Source organism: Octopus sinensis, linkage group LG5 (genome assembly GCF_006345805.1).
Source record: "Octopus sinensis linkage group LG5, ASM634580v1, whole genome shotgun sequence".
NCBI lineage: Eukaryota > Metazoa > Mollusca > Cephalopoda > Octopoda > Octopodidae > Octopus > Octopus sinensis.
This window is the reverse complement of record NC_043001.1, coordinates 119,682,686-119,703,105: the sequence shown is the minus strand read 5'-3', so window position 1 is coordinate 119,703,105 and position 20,420 is coordinate 119,682,686. Positions and strand designations below refer to the sequence as shown.

Here is a 20,420-nt window from a genome sequence, read left to right as displayed (position 1 = left end):
AAAATGGAGACTATAGTTTGTGAAAAATTGGAAGTGTGAATAAGAATAGAAAAAGCAAACACTAAAAATGAAAAAAAAAAAGAGTTACATCCCCTTTGACCATAAAAGCTAAAATAAAGCCAGTTGTTGTGAAAGAGTTAAATGGAGAGAGGGCCAAATGTTTTTAGTCAGCTGCTAAAATCTAGAGAGTGGACTGTCCTCTAGTTTGTCAAAAGAAATTTGTGCATATGTTTGCATTTGCTGAAAATTTCAGATCTGAAATTATATAGTGCAGTGGAATTCTTAGGTCTACAAATAATGAGTCATCTTTTATCTATGCATAAGTTACATTTCTTAGAACCTTTTGCATATGGCAAGGATTTCTCTAGGATTCTCCTCTTCATTATATGTGGTGTGCATTTGGTCTTCAAACCCCATACATGGCTAGTTGACTTACTGGCTATAGATTTGCAGATAGACTATCTTCTAACCCTAACCCTAACCCAAAAGTGTGGTGTACATCCTTTCCAGATTGATCAGCTATCTTGTAGACTTTGGGCCCATCTACGCTTATTTGTTCTACAACTAGTTTAATTATGGCCTTTACAGTCACAGAGGATATAAACTCTAAATTCCTTTCTTTTCTTTTTCTTTTTCTGTTTCTATTCACCCTTCCCCTTTTCATTTTTTTCTCATGATTTCCATATACCAGTGTCCTGATTTTCAAAAGGCATATAACGTGTATTCAGAACCTGAAAATTGCTTAGAGACACAAGACGTGTTATAAAAACCGGCTTAGACACATGTCTCCAATGCAAGTAACTATTAGTAGCATGATGGGTCTTTCTACTGTGTACATTGAATTATATATATATATATATATATATATATATATATATATATATATATATATATACACATATTTATATATATATATACTATATATATATATATATATTATATATATACGCATATATACATGTACATACAAGCATATGAACAAATATACATCCCAACATACGTACATACATTCACACACACACACACACATATATATATATATATATATATACGAAGATATGCACACACAGAGACACACATAAAGTTACACATACCATGAAAAGCACATTGATATATGTATGCGTGTGTGTTTGTGTGTGTGTCTGTTTGCGTGTACATGTGTGAGTAAACATGTAGCTATCTGTAAATGATGTGATGTATAAAAATGTACATACATGAGTACATTTATTCTGCCCTCTATATATTGATATATGCATATGATATTGAACAATTATTTCATAAACTCACACTCTCTCTTATATTTTTCATTATACCTATGTATATATGAATATATGAATATATCTGTGTGTGGGAGTGTGTGTATATCTGTGTGTGTGAGTGTGTATATATCTGTATGTGTGAGTGTGTGTGTATATTTATATATATATATATCTTAGAAGTTTTATTTCTTCTAAAATATATATATATATACATATATATATATATAGTATGTGAGTGTGTGTATGTATGCCTGTATGTATGAATATATACATATATAATTACATTTATTTATATATGTGTATGTGTTTGTGTGTACCTAGATACATATGTATGTATATAATATATATATATGTATATATATATATATATATATATATATATATATATGTATATATATTCACATACATATATTAAACATATATATATGTACACATTCATTTACATTCATATTTACAAACACACACACACATACACACACACGCATAAATATACAAACACCCACACACACATATATACATAAATACATATCTTTATATATATGAAATTACACATTATATATATTATATATACGTATATATGCATATTATAAGCATAATATATATATATGTATTCTTGAATATATGTATATATGTATATATATATAGATATATATGCATATATATATATATACATATATATATATATATATATATATATATATATTTAATATATATATATATACACATACATATATACATATATCATACATATATGTATACATATGTACATATAACCATACATATATACCTATATTTATTCATATATATAAATGTTTGTATATATGGACACATATAAATCCATTATTTTCTTTTAAATAAAACCAAATCTACTTCATTTTATGCAAGTTACCCATTTTTTTAATGGCAATTTATCTTTAATTTTTGTTTCTTCTTAATTTTTCAATTTTTTTTGTTGTTTATATAATCATAGACATTATCCGGTGTTTTGTTACATATTAATTTCCCTAAAATTTGATTGCTATACAAATCTTATTACTTTTTTCATTTTTAAAGATCTTACAGAAAGTTGTTCATTCAACTTGTGAGGTTAAATTATTTAATATCAATGTTATTTTAGAATTTTTTTATTTTCGAGATATTTCCAATCTATTAGATCATTCATATCTGGTTATAAGTTAATATAAGTGCTTGAAGCAATTCTTATATATCATATTGTCCGTATTTGAAAATTATTAAATGTAAATATATTCTGCCCTTCATTACTTGACTGCTGCGATACTGACAGTTTTTATTAGTTTTTTTTTGTGGTTGTTGCTTTGATTTTGTATTGTTTTTTAAATAAGTTTTAGTCAGTCTTTGCAGTGCTTTCTTCTTTTTTTTCCTTTTTTTTGCCATTTGTTATTTTAGGAAATTCCTTTATGTTTTGTTATATTTGATGTATAAGTTTTTCATATTGATATTATTGGAGCGTTAAAAGGCCTCATGGGTAAAGGATTGAAAAATCATCCACTTTAAAAAGAAGACATATCTTCTTTTGATAATTTTTCTTGTTTTTGTTTGCTTTTGTCAACAAATTTTGTTTCTTTTTTTAATGTTGTTTTCAAAAAAGAATTTTTTTTTTTGAATATAAAAGATTTATCTTTAATTACTCAAGGGACCTCTCCACTTTATAAATTGGGAGCCATGTCTTGGTTGGCACAGCCCACATAGAATGCACACTTGTATGGTGATGTGGTCAGTACAGCCATCTGAAATATAAAAAGAGCCAAGATATATATATATATACAAACATATACAAATATATACATATATTGCATATATTAATCTACATAATAGACACACACAAACATACAAACCTTAATTAATTCTCCATACATAAAAAAGAAATGATGAATAGCCTTAATCAACTTTTAATCCATACTGGGATCTCATCAGAGATGTCTACATCATATTAGTAATCCTACAAAAATAAGCAGTCAATCTGTTTACATACAAAGCAAATCTCATAGCTTCTGAGAACTGGAGCTACTAATATGAACCCATTAGTGTTTATCTATGTATGTATGTATGTATGTATGTATGTATGTATGTATGTATGTATGTATGTATGTATGTATGTATGTATGTATGTATGTATGTATGTATGTATGTACGTATGTATGTATGTATGTATCTATCTATCTATCTATCTACCTGTCTGTCTGTCTGTCTGTCTAACTATATATATATATAAGTTGTTATGTCTTGGTATTATTTTTATTGTATTTGTGTAACATTCTCCTTTTTTTTCTGTCCTTGTTTTTGTATACATTTGCTGCTTTCTTCCAAGGAATCTAATGCTCTTAGCTTAGTTTTTCCTTGGGACTGGCCAGATCGGAGCAATCTCGAGTATAATCAAAATTGTGAAGATAATCTGGTACTCAAAAACATCGAATGACTTGTCCTTCATTTCTTTGTATCGTCTATCTGGATATTTTATCTCATTCTTGTATCACCTATCTGTCCAGATGCTTTGCGTTCTTGTCCCATTTTGCATTTTTTATATATATATATATATTTATGTATACACACACACACATGCACACATACATACATACGTATACAAACACACACACATACGCACACACACACATGATATATTAGAGTTGGGAAGAGTAATAACTGAAAAAGTCTATATGCACACTCATTTTTCTGTTCATTGTTCTTTCTTTTCCAAAACTGTCGGCAAAATATTCTTTGGCACACCAATCTATATCTCAAAAGTATATATATATATATATATATATATATATATAATATATATATATATATATATATATATAATATATATATGTGTATGTATATATATACGTATAATGTAGATTTTTGTATATATGTATATATATATATATATATATATATATATATATATATATATATGTATAATGTTTATCTTTGTATATATATATATATATATATATATATATATATACGTATAATGTTTATCTTTGTATATATGTATATATACATATGGTATATGCAACAAAGCCACTATATACTTCGTAAATAATTCTAACCCTTATAAAAACTAGAATTTCAACTGAAGCCAACTGCAAAACAATGAGAATGCAAGATACAAAAGGTTCACAACAAAATCATATACATATGAACTAACAAACAAATTTATACTTCCCTGGTTAAGGTCAAGCAACTGACAAGCAAGTCTGTGGTATTGAGCAGAATATTTGCTGTAGCCCATTTTTTGTACCAAGACAAAATAATGTACATGATCAGGAGCCATGAGAGCCACTGCCTGGTACTGCATCTGGGCATTTATCAGTATTATTATTATTATTATTATTATTATGATTATTATTATTAAGGCAGCAAGCTGACAGAATTGTTAGCATGCTGAATGAAATGCTTAGTGGTATTTTGCCTGTCAATATGTTCTAAGTTCAAATTCCACTGATGTACCAGAGAAACACTGGGAGTCAGTGTAATCGACTTGTCCTCTCCCCCAAAGTGGCTGACCTTGTGGCAAAATTTGAAATCATTATTATTAATATTATTATTATTATATTATTATTATTATTATTATTATTATTATTATCATTATCATTATTATTGTTGACCTTCGAACGTTAGGTCTCACCATGGAAATGACTAGAGACCGAGACCTATGGAAGTATGCTGTGCGTGAGAAGACCCGGCAAGACTAGTGAAGCCATAACCCATGGCCCCTACCTGGGACGTAGTCAGTCCACCTGTGCATACCTTCCTGCTTGTGACACTTGTGAAGACCTGTTGAGGCAAGTGAAAGTCAAATCGAATCAAATCAAACCAAATCAAAATAGATGAACATCAATGGAATTTGTATCCTTGTGGTACCAGTGCCGGTGGCACATAAGAAAACCATCCGAACGGGACCGTAGCCAGTACCGCATCAACTGGCCTCCGTGCTGTGGGCATGTAACAAACACCATCCGATCGTAGCCGTTTGCCAGCCTCGTCTGGCACCTGTGTCGGTGGCACATAAGAAAACACCGAAAACACCATATCCGAGCGTGGCCGTCTGCCAGCCTCATCTGGCACCTGTGTCGGTGGCACATAAAAAGCACCATCCGAGCGTGGCCGTCTGCCAGCCTCGTCTGGCACCTGTGTCGGTGGCACATAAAATCACCCACTACACTCTCGGAGTGGTTGGTGTTAGGAAGGGCATCCAGCTGTAGAAACACTGCCAGATCTGACTGGCCTGGTGCAGCCTTCGGGCTTGCCAGACCCCAGTTGAACCGTCCAACCCATGCTAGCATGGAAAGCGGACGTTAAACGATGATGATAATGATGATGATTATATTATTATTATTATTATTTTTCTTCTTTCTTCAAATTTTCTACCATTTCTCGCCAGGTGTTTTCCATGCACCTAGGGCAGAGAAGCTCATTGTATGCATTCCCAGATTATACATGCAAATTCACATGTAAAATATGTATTAAAAAGAATCAAGAAGTAAATAAATTCATGAATGGATGTTTTCACAGCAATAATGCTCTTCTCAGTACATGAGTCGTTCCAGTTAATACGATTTTTTGCACATCCTGAAGGGATGGTAAGCCTGATATCATTTTCAAATAGGTTTCATACCTTTTTTCATCATTCCTAGAGATCCTACAATCACTGGTACTGTAGTCACCTTGAGATGCCACCTTTTTTCAATTTCTGTTAGCAAGTCTTTATGTTTACTGATCTTGTCAAATTCTTTCACTGCTATATTGTGATTGCAAGGAATACTCATGTCAATTAATAAATACACCTTTTTTGTCTGATCTTTTATAATAATATCTAGTTTATTAGCTTTTATAGTTTTGTCGGTATGTACAGGGAAGTCCCAGAGAATCGACACATTTCCTCCCTCAGTCACAGCTTCTGGATGGTGTTTATACCATTTGTCAACGGTTTTGATTTTGATAATGCCAACATATTGTCCAGTGTAAATACTGACCGACTCTGTCATGTCTTGCTTTATATTCTACAGGTGCTAAGACACTACACCCTGAGATTAGGTCATCTATAGTTTCAATCTCATCATTACAGAATCAGCATTTTGGGTCAACTCCATTTTTTATCAAGTTGGCTTGGTAGTTCCGGGTTAAAAAGCTTTGGTCTTGAGCAGCTAATATCAAACCTTCACTCTCTGCTTTTATCCCTGAGCTATGTAACCATTGATGCATGTGTTTCTGGTCGACATCAGCTTGTTTGCTACGGGCCACATACTAGCCATGGAGAGGTTTCTGTTCCCATCTGCTAGCTAATTTTTCATGTGCTTTTGTCTTTGCAATTAATTTTATTTTCTTTGCAGCAGCAGTTGGTGCATTTCCTTCAACCTGATCAATCTGGTAGGTATCTAAGAGATCAGTAGCGAATTTTTTGCTCTCTTTCAGAATAGAGTGAAGTTTTTTTCGGTCTTTCATATTTTTCAACAAGTTTTACCATCCAATCATTGGTTGTTTCAAGGTATTTGGCCAGTCCGATTGTGGTGGTTTTGTATGTAAGTTCAAGCTGGATCAAGCCTTGACCTCCCTGAGCTCTGGGAAGGTAAAGACGATCTACATCTGCCTTTGGATGGTGCATCTTATTACAAGTCAGTAGCTTGCAGTTTTTTTCTATCAATTTTCATTATTTCACTGGTATTCCAGTTAAGCACATTGAAGCAATAAAGAACAACTGGGACTGCTAAGGAATTTATGGCTAACACCTTATTATATGCATTCAGCTCAGACTTCAGGACTGCTCAAACTCTTCTATAACATTCTTTACTTACCTTCTCTTTCATGCTTGCATGCTGGAAACCAGAGCCTTCGTTTATTCCTAGGTATTTATAGGTTTGTTCCTGCTCAAGTTCCTATATTACTGTTTCGACATGTAATTAAATTGAACTTGACTTTAGCAATTTCCTTTTCTTAAAAGAGGCTTCGGCACACTTTTCAAGGCCAAACTCCATCCCGATATCATCACTGAATCCTTTCACAGTATGTAGTAGTCCTTCAAGCTTTTCATCATCTTTGCCATATAGTTTTAAATCATCCATATAAAATAGATGGCTTATTTTCTTGTCAATTTTGTAGCCATAACCACTTCTATTCAGTTCACTTGAGAGTGGTATTAGTGCTATGCAGAATATTAGTGCTGAAAGTGAGTCACCTTGGAAAATGCCACAGTTTATGCTAATGTTGTTTGAGTGCAATACTCCATTAGAATGATATGAGTGGAGCTTCGTGTTCTATAGTGACATATTATACTTTAAAAAATCTGATATCACAGGAGAAATTTTGAAAATGTCCAGCAGTTTCAGAATTCACGAATGTGGTATGCTGTCAAAGGCTTTTTTATAATCAATCCATGAAGAGCTGAGATTTCTGCGCTTGTTATGGCAGTCCTCAAGGATCATGCGATTAATTAGGAGCTGATCTTTACATCCGTATGAGCCTCGTCTGCATCCTTTTTGTTCTGTGGGAAAGAGGTTATTCTCTTCCATAAACGTATATGTTTTCTCTACTAGAATAGATGTCAAGATCTTGTAGGTAGTAGATAAACATGTTATAGGCCAGTAGTCTTTTGGGTCTTTCGTTTTGTTATTTTTGGGGAGGAGGTAAGTAATACCATTTGCCATCCAAGGGGTGTTTTTTCCGGGTCTTTCATAATACTATTAAATAGTATTACTAACATTTTGTGTGCAGACGAGAGTGATGAGAGCCAGAAATTTGGTACTCTATCAATACCAGGGGATTTCCACTTATGAGCCTTTGTTAGTGCTCTCCTTAGGTCGGCGATTGAGATGTCTTCCCATACCAGTTCTTGTAGATTTTTGTAGTCATCTTGGGTGCGTTTGATCCACTCTGTATTTTCATTGTATGGTTTCTCATCACTCCAGATCCCTTTCCAAAAGTTTTCAACTTCTTCCATTAGGGGTGGATTTTCAATGGTTATTTTTTCTTTCCTTATTTCCCTGTAAAATGATTTGGCATTGGATTTGAACATATTTTGTTTGTAGAATTTGATTCTTTTCTCAAATCTGCGTATTCTCTGAGCTTTTGCTTGAACTTTTTGTTTAAGTGTTTCTTTCGCTGACATTAGTTCTTCTCTTGTTGAGAGTCCATATTTTCTCACAATCTTCCTGCCTTTTCTTGATCTTACACCATTTCCAGAGATTAGCTCAGTTCATATTGATATCTCCCTTCGCAATGATTCAATTTCAGTTTCAATTCTACTCCTCCAGTTTGACTTTCTTTTTGAATTTGGTATTGTTGGCATTTTGGGTGTTAAACAGCATCTTTCGATTACCTTAGCAACGGAGTAAATAATTTCATTTAACTTATTAAGATCAGGTTTTAGTTGTATGATTTTTTGTGTAACGCAGTTGCCAATGTTGTTGTAGTTGTTGTTGTTGCTGTTATTATTATTATTATTATTATTATTATTATTATTATTATTATTATTATTATTATTCATCTTCTATCACTCTGACAACATTGTTTCTCATTCCCTTCAGGTTGATGGAATAAGTACTAGTCAAACACTGGAGTCATTAACTAGCCCCTCCCATCAAAATTCCAGGCCTTGTGCCTATAGTAAAAGGAATTATCATTATTATTAGCCTTTTTGATACCAATCTGCCTGAAACTGCTTCTGGCTCTGTAGTACAAATGTCTTGTTTTCAAAAGTTCTGAATTAAAATCTTCCACCAAACCTTAGTCACAATTTATGTTCCTAACACTAGCTTAATGATAACTAAGTTATTTTACAAAATTCTTTGTTATATTTAAAATTAATTGAAAGAAACAGAACCAAGAAACACAGTACCAGAAACAGCAAGCCAAGTGAGACCATAACCTCGTGGCCTATGCCAGGTGTGTAACCAGCCCACTTATGCATACCTTTCCTTCATTGGACACAAAACTCTGCTTGCGAAGACCTGTTGAGGCAAGTGAAATCAAAATCGAAATCAAATTTGATGACTGGCCTCAATGCTAGTGGAGCGCTAAGAGCACCATCCGAGCATGATCGTTGCCAGAGCAGCTAACTGGCTTCTGTGCTGGTGACATGTAAAAAGCACCATTTGAGCGTGATCATTACCAGCGTCACCTTACTGGCACTTGTGCTGGTGGCACGAGAAAAAACATTTGAGCAAGGTCGTTGCCAGTGCTGCTGGACTGGCTCCTGTGCAGGTGGCACGTAAAAAACACCATTTAAGCATGGCCATTGCCAGTACCACCTAACTGGCCGTCGTGCTGGTGGTACATAAAAAGCGCCCACTACACTCTCGGAGTGGTTGGCATTAGGAAGGGCATCCAGCTGTAGAAACTCTGCCAGATCAAGGTTGGAGCCTGGTGCAGCCATCTGGTTTGCCAGTCCTCAGTGAAATCATCCAACTCATGCTAGAATGGAAAGCGGACGTTAAACGATGATGATAATGATGATGATGACAGAGCATCTCAACAGAAATATAGTAACAAAACGGTTAAGGCAGTGAGCTGGCAGAATTGCCAGCATGCCAGGCAAAGTGCTGTGCAAGCATTTCATGTTGCCTTTATGTTCTCAGTTCAAATTCTGTTGAGATTGACTTTGTCTTTTATCTTTTTGGGGTCATTAAAATAAGTACCAGTTGAACACTGGGGTTGATGTAATCCACTCCCCACCAAAACTTGCTGGCCTTGTGCCAACATTCTTATTATTATTGACATTATTTTCATTAATATTTTTATTGCTATTTTTTATCATTATTGTATTTTGGGCACGATTTTGTCCTGTCTGAATTTGATCTCAGAATTATAAATTATATTAAGTGATCTTCACTTTACTGTCTGTGGAAAGCCTAGCATAGTTTTGCCCCTCTTCTGTTATATGAACATGTGCCAAATTGAATTACAAGTCATTAGGAGAACATTATCAACAATTTTAGAAGTTTTCTGGCAGTGAAAAAATAAGTATTGTTAAAATCAGAATTATTGCTAGCCCAAAACAGAGGTAACACTAAGAGTTGGGATTTGCTTATAAGTCAGAACAATTCTGGTTCCTTAATTTAAAATATTAATAGGATATCTAGAGCCAAAATTTGAAGTCTTGTTTGTGGAGTCATTAAAATTCCAGGTGTGCTTGTTATGTAGAAAATGTGATGTATAAATTCTATATGGTGCATCCGCTGTAAAATTATGGATGCACTAGAGGTATAGTGAAATCACAGGCAAACTAAAAGAGAATGTAGAATTTGTATGCAGCAGGTGCATAAAGGTAGTAAACACTAAGAATATACAGGGAACAGATTCTTTCAAATACTCAGAAGGTTCCTTAAAAGAAGTTTATAGTTTCTGTACCTTAGGTGACCTAAATAGCAGTGGAGGTGGATGAACTGAAATCATAGTTGCCAGAGTAAGACGTTCAGGGATTTATAACTTCTACTGACTATAAAGAGCTTCTCTCTCAATGTTGTGGAAGCACTGAAAGAGTAATGCTTCATAGTACTGATTACATAATGAATCTTATAGTATTGAGACATGGACCCTGAATGAAGAGGACTTGTGAAGAGGATTTATGAAGAGTATGATGTTAGTGTTCAGGAATGGAGTAGAGATGACAAGAGGAAAATTGGGTGTAAGAGGAATCAGATGGGGTATTCAAGACTATGCTGGTATGGGCATGTGATATCTATATATATAAAACTCAACTTGTGTGTCTGTGTGTGTATCTGTGTGTTTAACTTCCTGGCACATCTCCTCCTAGCCAACAAATCGTAGAACCACCAAAAATGGGTCACTTAAAGTTTAGGCGAATGAAAATTGAACTGTGCTATTTCTGTTCCGAAATTCATCTCGCAAGTGCAAAAATCGATAATGTGTTTGTTTAGGCCTTATCCCATGCATTGAATAGTGAACTTTACTCAGTCAGCTGTTTGACGTGAACTGTGTTTACCATGCGTGCAAGCATGCATAAATTGCATGAAAAATAAAAAAAATCAAGATATAAAAATGAATCGCAGTAAACATTGTAGAAATTCGGCAAAGAAATGAATTTTCGGGATGTAGCCAGGAGGGTTTTTTCGTATTAATCATTTGGATTTTGTGAACATATACCAATTGCTTTCATAACATTTTTAACACTTTGAATTAAATGTGACCATTTTGCGTTGAGTCTGCAGTTTGAATCACTTTAGCCAAATTTTAGCAGGCTGGATTTTTGATCATCACGATACATCACCAGCAACTCCCTGAAACTCTCCCTTGAAATCCCTGTTGAGCCGGGCAATACTGCTAGTATATATATTTATGGAAGATGATGGTTGTACACAGAAGTGCAGAGTGCTCAAAGTTGATGGAACCTATATGAGAGGAGGGATCATAAAAACGTGATGAAATGGTGCAGATTGATTTCCTGTGTCCTACACAGGAAATACTAAAGACCAAGATAATTGGTTGCATGCAGTGCAAGAGAATATTTACTCTGATCTACCTGCAGAGATTTGGATGAACAAGTGGTGATTCCTATATCAAGCCAGAAACTGACTGACCAGAGCATTCAAACTATGTCACATTAAGTGTTTATTTTATGAAGGAATGAAATTAAAAAGAAATTTTGCTGGAAATGTGCTACTATTGCAATAAATAACTGTATTTAACGATAACAGCTGAACCTGGCAATCAGCTGCCATGCATTTCTTCACGTTAAATATACAGAACACTAATTATAGAAAATTTCAATGTGTTCGGCCAACTGTAGAGATGACATTGATGCCCAATGACTATGTCTTTCAGGGTACCCACCCTGGACTCAGCCCAATTGGGAGAATGAGTTACAGATTATATATCTATCTTTCAAACTCCTCATGTGTACACATGCAAATGTACATTTGTTCCAGAATACTTACACACATGGATGAATATCCACTCAGACAAAAGTACGCAATTATAACTGTATTTCTTATTCCAAATTTTATATTAGGTTTTATATTAACGTTTTTGCTAATTTTTATTTGAATGGTTACTTATAACTGTACTATAAAATAAGGGAGATAACAAGCATCAACAATGATGAATGATTACTTCCTCTGGACTTCTTTCAAAATTTGTATTGGTTATGTCAATGTTTCATCTCACTTGTGATTATGCCTCACATACTTGTCAGCTATAATGGTGAAAAGGCGGCGAGCTGGCAGAAACGTTAGTGCGCCGGGCGAAATGCTTAGAGGTATTTCATCTGTCGTTACGTTCTGAGTTCAAATTCCGCCGAGGTCGACTTTGTTTTTCATTCTTTCGGGGTCGATAAATAAAGTACCAGTTTCGCACTGGGGTCGATGTAATCGACTTAGTCCCTCGTTTGTCCCCTCTATGTTTAGCCCCTTGTGGGCAGTAAAGAAATATATATAATGGTAGAATATTGTTATGAAACTATTGGTACTAGATTCCGCCAAAGAATTTATCTTCTACTTATCCAGTGCAGTAGCAATGTTTTGTTGTGATAATATGAATAAGACTGTAGCCTTTCAGTGAATATTGTGTCTATACAGAGAAAATAAATTATTTTTATACACTTTCTGTGTGGACAGAAAAACAGGGGTCCATCATGCTAGTTTTGGTTCTTATACTGGGATCTCATCCAAGACTGAGTAATCTCTTTTAATGTATATGGAGATTTTGCTTAATAAGCCAATATGATAAGTGCTTCAGGAAATCAGATAAACCAATTAGTGTAAAATAATGTATTGTTGCCAACAATTATTAAAGGATTAACAGTATTTTGTTAGTATGCTCTGATGTACTATACTGTATCACTGTATTATGATGGGTACATAGTCTCAGATGAGATTCCAATGTAAGGATTAAAATCAGTTCAGCTAATCGTTCCTTTTCTGTCCACAAAAATATTGTATAAAAAAACAAGTGGTTTATATTTGCGATGTTTACACATTTGTTGATTTTTCTTTTTAAAGTCATTCAAATAATGTCTTTTTTTTTTAACATTGTATTTTTATGTGAAATCTTCATTTATTTTTTCAGAAATTCAATCACTAATTGACTGCATTTATAATGGTGAGAATGACAAAAAAGTGTCTGTGCAACTTGGGTAGAATAAATACTACAAAAAAGCACTGGTTTATCAGTTTTTATTGTTTATCTAATAATCAATGAAAGACACACATATATACATATGCATAGACAACACATACATATATATGTATATATGTATATATATACTTTTCATTTACCAGTTTCTACTTACATGGCAATAGTCAAGCTAGGGGCTATTATAAAACATACTTGCTGAAGTAACTGTGTAGAGGGATTGAAATCAAACCACATAATTATAAAGTAAACTTCTTCACCCCACAGTCATGCTTCCCCTCATTTTTTTAATATAACCCAGTGTTTAGTTTAAGCTGATGTTTCATGTGAACATCATTAAATTTCAAGGTTTGTCATATCAAGACTGATGTTGTGTCATCTTTAATACATCTTGATATATTTTAAATATTTGGCAGTTTAATCTTTATTCTGGTGATTGTCTCTGGAGAGTGTGAATTCGGTATTTAGTTGAGCAATTATCTCAGGTATGATACTGTTGAAGTGTTGAAGTTAATATTTGTAGATTTTATCAAGGATTTAACGAAAGTTTGTTTGTATATTTGAGCTAACTTTTTGTAGATGCATTGTATTGCTACTCAAGGTAATGAATTAGTATTCAAATATACACATGAAAGAAAAAAAAATCATCCCTTTGCAGGTACATTGATGCACATGCTTTCGCACGCACTGGCTTAAAAAATATGTCTAAGTTGGTATATATGACTTAATGAAGCAATGTCTTAACTACACTAATCTTATAACCCCTAACTCACAAATTTATCCACTCTTCTGTCATTACTTTTGCACAAGGTATGTATAAAGTGCTTACCTGTTTTTGATGGAAACCTCCTTCTGAAGTCTCTTATAATAAAATGATATCAAGTCAGTGTTATTGCTCCCCATCAGCAAACTGTAAACATTGTTCACCTTCACTATAGTCCAGCCCAGAATATTCCATATTTATATCTGGATCTGTGTTATTTTCAGAACATGTACTGTTTTTTAGACTGGCATTAACGGAATATTCTTTTTCTGGTGGTGTCTCCTGCTATTAAAGAAGAAAGCAAAAAGATGGAACAAAATAAGTACTATTCAAGTTTATTTTGAAGTAAATACATATATGTATACATACATTCATGTGTGTGTTTGGGAAAGTTTATATAAGTATATATGTTCCAGTCTCTAGGTCATAGTTTTGCATCTGGCTTAACTGAAACTGTGCAGAGATCAATTGTAGTTATCAGAAACTCCATTTTTAGTGATGAATTTAAACAACCCATAGACTTTTTGAAATATTTGAGTAGGGCATATAATTCTGTACAACTCTGTACTTAGCTAACAGAAATAGGCATAATATATATATATACACACACACACATACACACACACATATATACACACACACACACACACATATATATATATACGTATATATGTATATGTACGCGTGTGTGTCTGTGTATGTGAGTGAGTGTGTACATATGTGTGTGTGTATATATATATATATATATATATATATATATATACATATAAGAGAGAGAGTACATACGCCGCTATATATATATATATGTATAAAAATAGAAACTGGGACAAGAACGCAAAACATTTTGAAGACGATACAAAAAACAAGGATGGGACATTCGAAGCCTTCAATCTTCAGTCAAGGACCAGATCATCCTCGCAATTTTGGCTGATTAATCTTGAGTCCCCCTTTTCTCTCTCTTTTCCCCCTCCTTGATTCCTCTGTCCCTCTTTTCCTCTCTCTTCTCTTCACATGTGACTGACTGACCAACTGCTGGCCTTTTTGGGTCTGGTAGCCGTCGTGGTAACACCAACATTTTTTTCTCTGCCCCAAGGCACATTCCTGACACGTCAGCTGAGTTTAATTCATCCTAGTCGAAAAACGCCTGTTTGTGATGTCCTGTTATCGTTATTATTATTATTATTGTTGTTGTTTTTACATATTATTTTTGTATTCATATTTGTGTAACATCGTCCATTTTTCTGTCCTTGTTTTGTATACATTCAAAGCTTTCTTCCAAGGAATCTAATACGCTTAGCTTAGTTTTTTCTTGGGGCTGGCCAGATTGGAGCAATCTCAAGATTAATCAGCCGAAATTGCGAGGATGATCCGTTTCTTGACTGAAGATTGAAGGCTTTGAAAGTCCCGTCCGTGTTTTTTGAATTGTCTTCAAAATGTTTTGCATTCTTGTCCCAGTTTGTATTTTATATATCATCATCATCATCATCATCATCATATATATATATATATATATATATAAAATATTATTAGAGACAAAACCACTATTTTGCAAAACAAACAAGGAAAGACTTAATCAATACATAATATATATACACAGCGATGTCCATAAGCAAGCTAAGATTTATCCCTTCTTTTTCATACATACATACATTTGTCTACCGTTTAAATGTTTTGAACTTATAACCACCAATCTGCTTTGCTTTCCTTTTCTTTCTACATGCCACCCTAAAAACATCGCCATTCCCGCCCGTTTCTCTAAAGTTCAACCTTCGAAGTTCAACCTTCGCATATTCCCGGTGCACCCGCCCTTGCCCACTCCCACCACTAATACCGGATATCTCTATATTTTTGTTCCATCTATACCGGATGTCGCTTCTCCCACCACCATTATAGGTGTCTACTCTTCGAACCCCCCTCTTCAACACGCTATTTCACCATGCATTACCCCTCTCTTGATATCCTACGTTCTACTTGGCTAGAACCTGTCATCATTTCTCTGAACCACCCCTCCCCACTGGTGCTCCCCTATATATTTCTGCACCCCCCCCACATAAAAAGCACCATCCGAACGTGGCCGATGCCAGACCCCTCTGGCACCTCTGCAGGTGGCACGTAAAAAACACCCACTACACTCGCGGAGTGGTTGGCGTTAGGAAGGGCATCCAGCTGTAGAAACACTGCCAGACTAGACTGGAGCCTGGGGCAGTCCCGAGCTCCCCAGACCCTGGTCGAAACCGTCCAACCCATGCTAGCACGGAAAACGGACGTTAAACGATGATGATGATGATGATGATGATATATATATATATATATATATATGAATATATATATATATATATATATATATATATATATACATATACATACATATACAAACTCACACACATATATATGTATAATATTAAATCATATTACATTATACTTGTGTATGCATTGAATGCTTTACTTTCAAATATTTTATATTAAAAACATGACTAAATTCAAGTTTAATCTTTTGTATTAAGGATGCTTTGTATTTCCTTATTAGTTCTTGTTTTTGGGTTTGGAACAATTATATTTCTAAATCCATTCAGGTTAACATTTTGAGACATTAAGAATTCCATTTTCAAATGAAGTTGTTGTAATGGTATGTTGTCCATGTGTACCACCTTAAGTTGCAAAGGGCCTAGGAAATAATTTTATTACTGATAAAATCCTCAACACCAGATTTAAGATTAAGAGCAGTAAATCCTGATAAATTTCATGGATGTTATAACATTTTCATTTATGTTATATTCTGTTGTGTCTGGGGAGAGTCATTTTCTTTTTGTGCCTTATAATGTAACACATCACCGGTAAAATTTCAACTTATTTTTACTTTCCTAAACTTTTTGTTGCTTCTTGCAACCTTTTCAATAGTGTCCTACATTATAAGGCACAAAAAGAAAATGACTCTCCCCAGACACAACAGAATATGCTTCAACACACGAACTCATATAAAGAATCCTGCAAACCAAATCTCAAAACGAAATTTATGTTATATTTCTGTGTTTAATTTAGGTTTGTATTTTGTTATTAGTAGAGTATTCATAATTATTCTTGTTGAATTCTACATAAAATGATGGTACTTTCAACAAGTATTTTTCTATTTTACTTTTTGCACTGCATTACAATGAGATGCAGTGAGTTATATGTAAATGCATGGTCAATACATACATGCATACATATGTATGTATAAATGTATGAATGTTATTATTCAGTTTATTTTAAGATTTCTTGCCAATAGAGAAAGAACCAGTTTCTAACCTAGATCCAAGGCTTCTTCAATGGAATTTTAACATCAACAACAGGGTATTTTTGTTTGTCTGTATGTATGTACAGATTTGTATGTTTTAAGTAGGTATTCTCATGCATATAGTTGCATATCTAGACATGCTCATATATATTTAAATGATAAACTTCTGGAAAGCTTTTCAGGTTTTTACAGTTCCAGTGATGAATTGGATCTGCAGTCTTCGAATTAGCTTTCTTTGTTCTGGTTTTGAGATGCCTAATTTCTCAAGATTGGTATTTAGGTAGTGCGTTACATATCCCAGCTGTGGGCACTCCAGCTGAGATTGTTGTCAACAATTACTCCTAGGTTTCTGATATTATGTGTGTGTGTGTGTGTGTGTGTGTGAGTGTGTGTGCATATGGTGTATGTGTGTGTGTGTGTATATATATGTAAGTGTGTGTGTATATATGTATGTGTATGTAAGTACGTGTATATATATATATATATATATATATGTATATGTATGTGTATATGTGTGTGTGTGTGTATATATATATATATATATATATATGTATATATGATGGATTCTCTTGTCATGAACAACAAATGAGGGTTCAATAAAATAAAGCATTAATCATGTTCTTGAGGCCTGCTGGTGCCTTGGAAACCTTTTAGCAAATGGAAAAAGTTGATGACTTAATTTGCTCAAGTGCTTGTGGATTATTCGCTATATGTTTTCTTGGGTGGATGGTAAGCCCTGCTGTGCATTGTGCTACAAAACGATAATGACAGGTAAGGTTTCCATTTAGAGGAGCAGTGTTTTTCCAGTGTGCCCTCATGCTTGCACAAAGTTGGTCACAATGTTGGAGCCAACTTTGCTCAAATCTTTGAACTAAGGAGAAGCAGGACTGGCACCAGGTCCTGTGTTTTGATGCTTTATTTTCTCAGAAACAAAAGAGAATGTTGCACCACTTCAGATTGTCTTTTGTTTGTCTTTGAAGTGCAAGAGTGGCCTTCCAACTGACCCTCCTGTTGTTGTGAATAGGCCAAAAAGAAGTTGCTTCAGAATTCTAATATCACTCATATGTGAGAGATGACCTGACCATCTAAGCTGTATTTTGATGTGAATGGCTTCAATATCTCATATGTTGTATTTTCTTAGTACCTCACTATTATGAATAAGGTCACTCAGTTTTATATTGGAGATAGTACACAAGCATCACATATGAAAAGTATCAAGCTGGTTGATTTGCTTTGCATCCAAAGTCCGGGATTCAACACCATAAAGCAATGTTGTCAAGACCACCAACTAATATACATCAAATTTCACCTTCAACGATATGCCATGGCTGTTCAAAAGCCTGTGATAAAGCTTACTGAAAGTGGAACTAGCCTTCCCAATTCTTGACTCAATTTCTTTAACCATCTTAGCATCATTGAAAACAATGGAACCTAGATAAGTGAAGGAGGAAATAGTTTTTAGTTCTTTCCCATCATCGTATACGGTAGAAGCAACAGTGGGAAGACAGCCACGGATGGACTGATGGACAAGCTCTGTTTTGTTGATGTTGATAGTTAGACCAAAAGCTTCCAATGCACATGAGAAGTTATTTAGAATCCATTGCATGTCCTCGAGAGTGTGTGCTGTAAGAGCACAATCATCTGCAAAGAGCAAGTCTTGAACTGTTGGCACCAAAGTCTAAGCTTTTGCTTTGAAGCACGGTTGGTTGAACAAGCTGCCGCCAGTTCTGTACTCAAACTTTACTCTTTCTTTAACACCCTCGAAGGCTGCTTCCAACATGACGGAGAAATACAAAGCAAATAAGAGTGTTGCAAGAACACAGCCTTGTTTTGCCCCATTTGAGACTGTGAATGAATCAGACACTTCCCTGCTAGATCTGACAGAAGCCATCAACCCTTGATGGAAATAAGTGATGACATTGAGTATCTTTTTGGGAACACTTAGCTTTTTAAGGACAACCCAAAGAAAATCCCTAGATGCTAGAGAGTTTGTAGTCACAGGTTGTTTGAAATGAAGTTAAATTTTCCCCCACTTCCTTATCTGGTGGTCAATGCAGAAGCTAGGGACAGATGAGTGGTTGGTGAGAGCTGTACAAGCAATGAACAGGGATGCTGTCAGTAAGGCAAAGGTTAGCAATGAGTATAGTGATGAATTCAGGGTACAAGTAGGAGTTCATCAAGGATCAGTTCTCAGCCCCTTTTTCATCATAGTGCCTGAATAACATCCTATAGCTTCAGGAGTGTATAAGGTCACTAAAACCTTTTGTTCTCTATTCACTAATCTGTATGTTAATGCATATAAGTCTATCAGAATCTCTGTGAGTGTTTTATCTCTGGATGTCTCTATCTCTGTGTGTAATTTATATATATGTCTGTGTACTTACCTATAATGTGTATGTGTGTGTATGCATGTGTGTATGTATCTGTCTGTGTGTGTGTGTGTGTGTGTGTCTGTGTGCATGAATAGATCTGTGTGTGTGTGTGTGTGTATGGGTTGGCCTCTGTACCCATCTATTTTCTCTTTTTTTCCCTGTGTGTATATGTATGTCAGTGAAAATGCATTTCATATGTGTATGTGTGTGAATGTCTTTATATATATATATATATATGCATATGTGTATGTCTCTACTTTTTCTGCTAGCAAATCTAATTACCTTTTGGCCATATACCTTTTTTTTATATACATCAGTAATGACTTCCTCACTAATAATCCTTTCCCTGTATATTGTACAAATGTAATTCCTTTTTTACAAATAAATTGCATTTCATATTCGAGGGTCCAATGAAGTAATAGGATGTTATTCAGGCACTCAGCTACGAGTTCACTGCATCTTGTAACAGAAACAGCTGTAAGCAAATGAAATTCATAACATAACCATTGTTTTTCTTGTGTCATCTCTTTTTCTTGTGACACGCACACGTATATATATATATATAAGGAAATGCTTGAGTGATGCAGGCCTGGTCAGCCATCAGGGAACTCAGGGGAATCAACCCCTTGTAAATTGTGATGAGGTTATTGTTCACAACA

The 20,420-nt window shown here is 34.4% G+C and overlaps 1 protein-coding gene across 4 annotated transcripts in view; it reads right to left on the bottom strand.

Annotated features, from left to right (window-relative positions):
• Positions 1 to 2,521: 2,521 nt before the first annotated feature.
• The window catches only part of LOC115212371, a 653,437-nt gene continuing 635,538 nt past the window's right edge, over positions 2,522 to 20,420 (bottom strand). For all 4 annotated transcript variants that reach the window (XR_004999178.1, XR_004999177.1, XM_036503022.1 and 1 more), the window contains 2 exons: positions 14,182 to 14,400; positions 2,522 to 3,007 (listed from right to left, as the gene is read on the bottom strand). Coding sequence is in view for 2 of the 4 variants with exons in the window: in XM_036503022.1 (XP_036358915.1) it covers positions 14,242 to 14,400 (159 nt within the window). In the remaining 2 variants the exon portion in view is untranslated. The remainder of the gene's footprint in view (positions 3,008 to 14,181; positions 14,401 to 20,420) is intronic.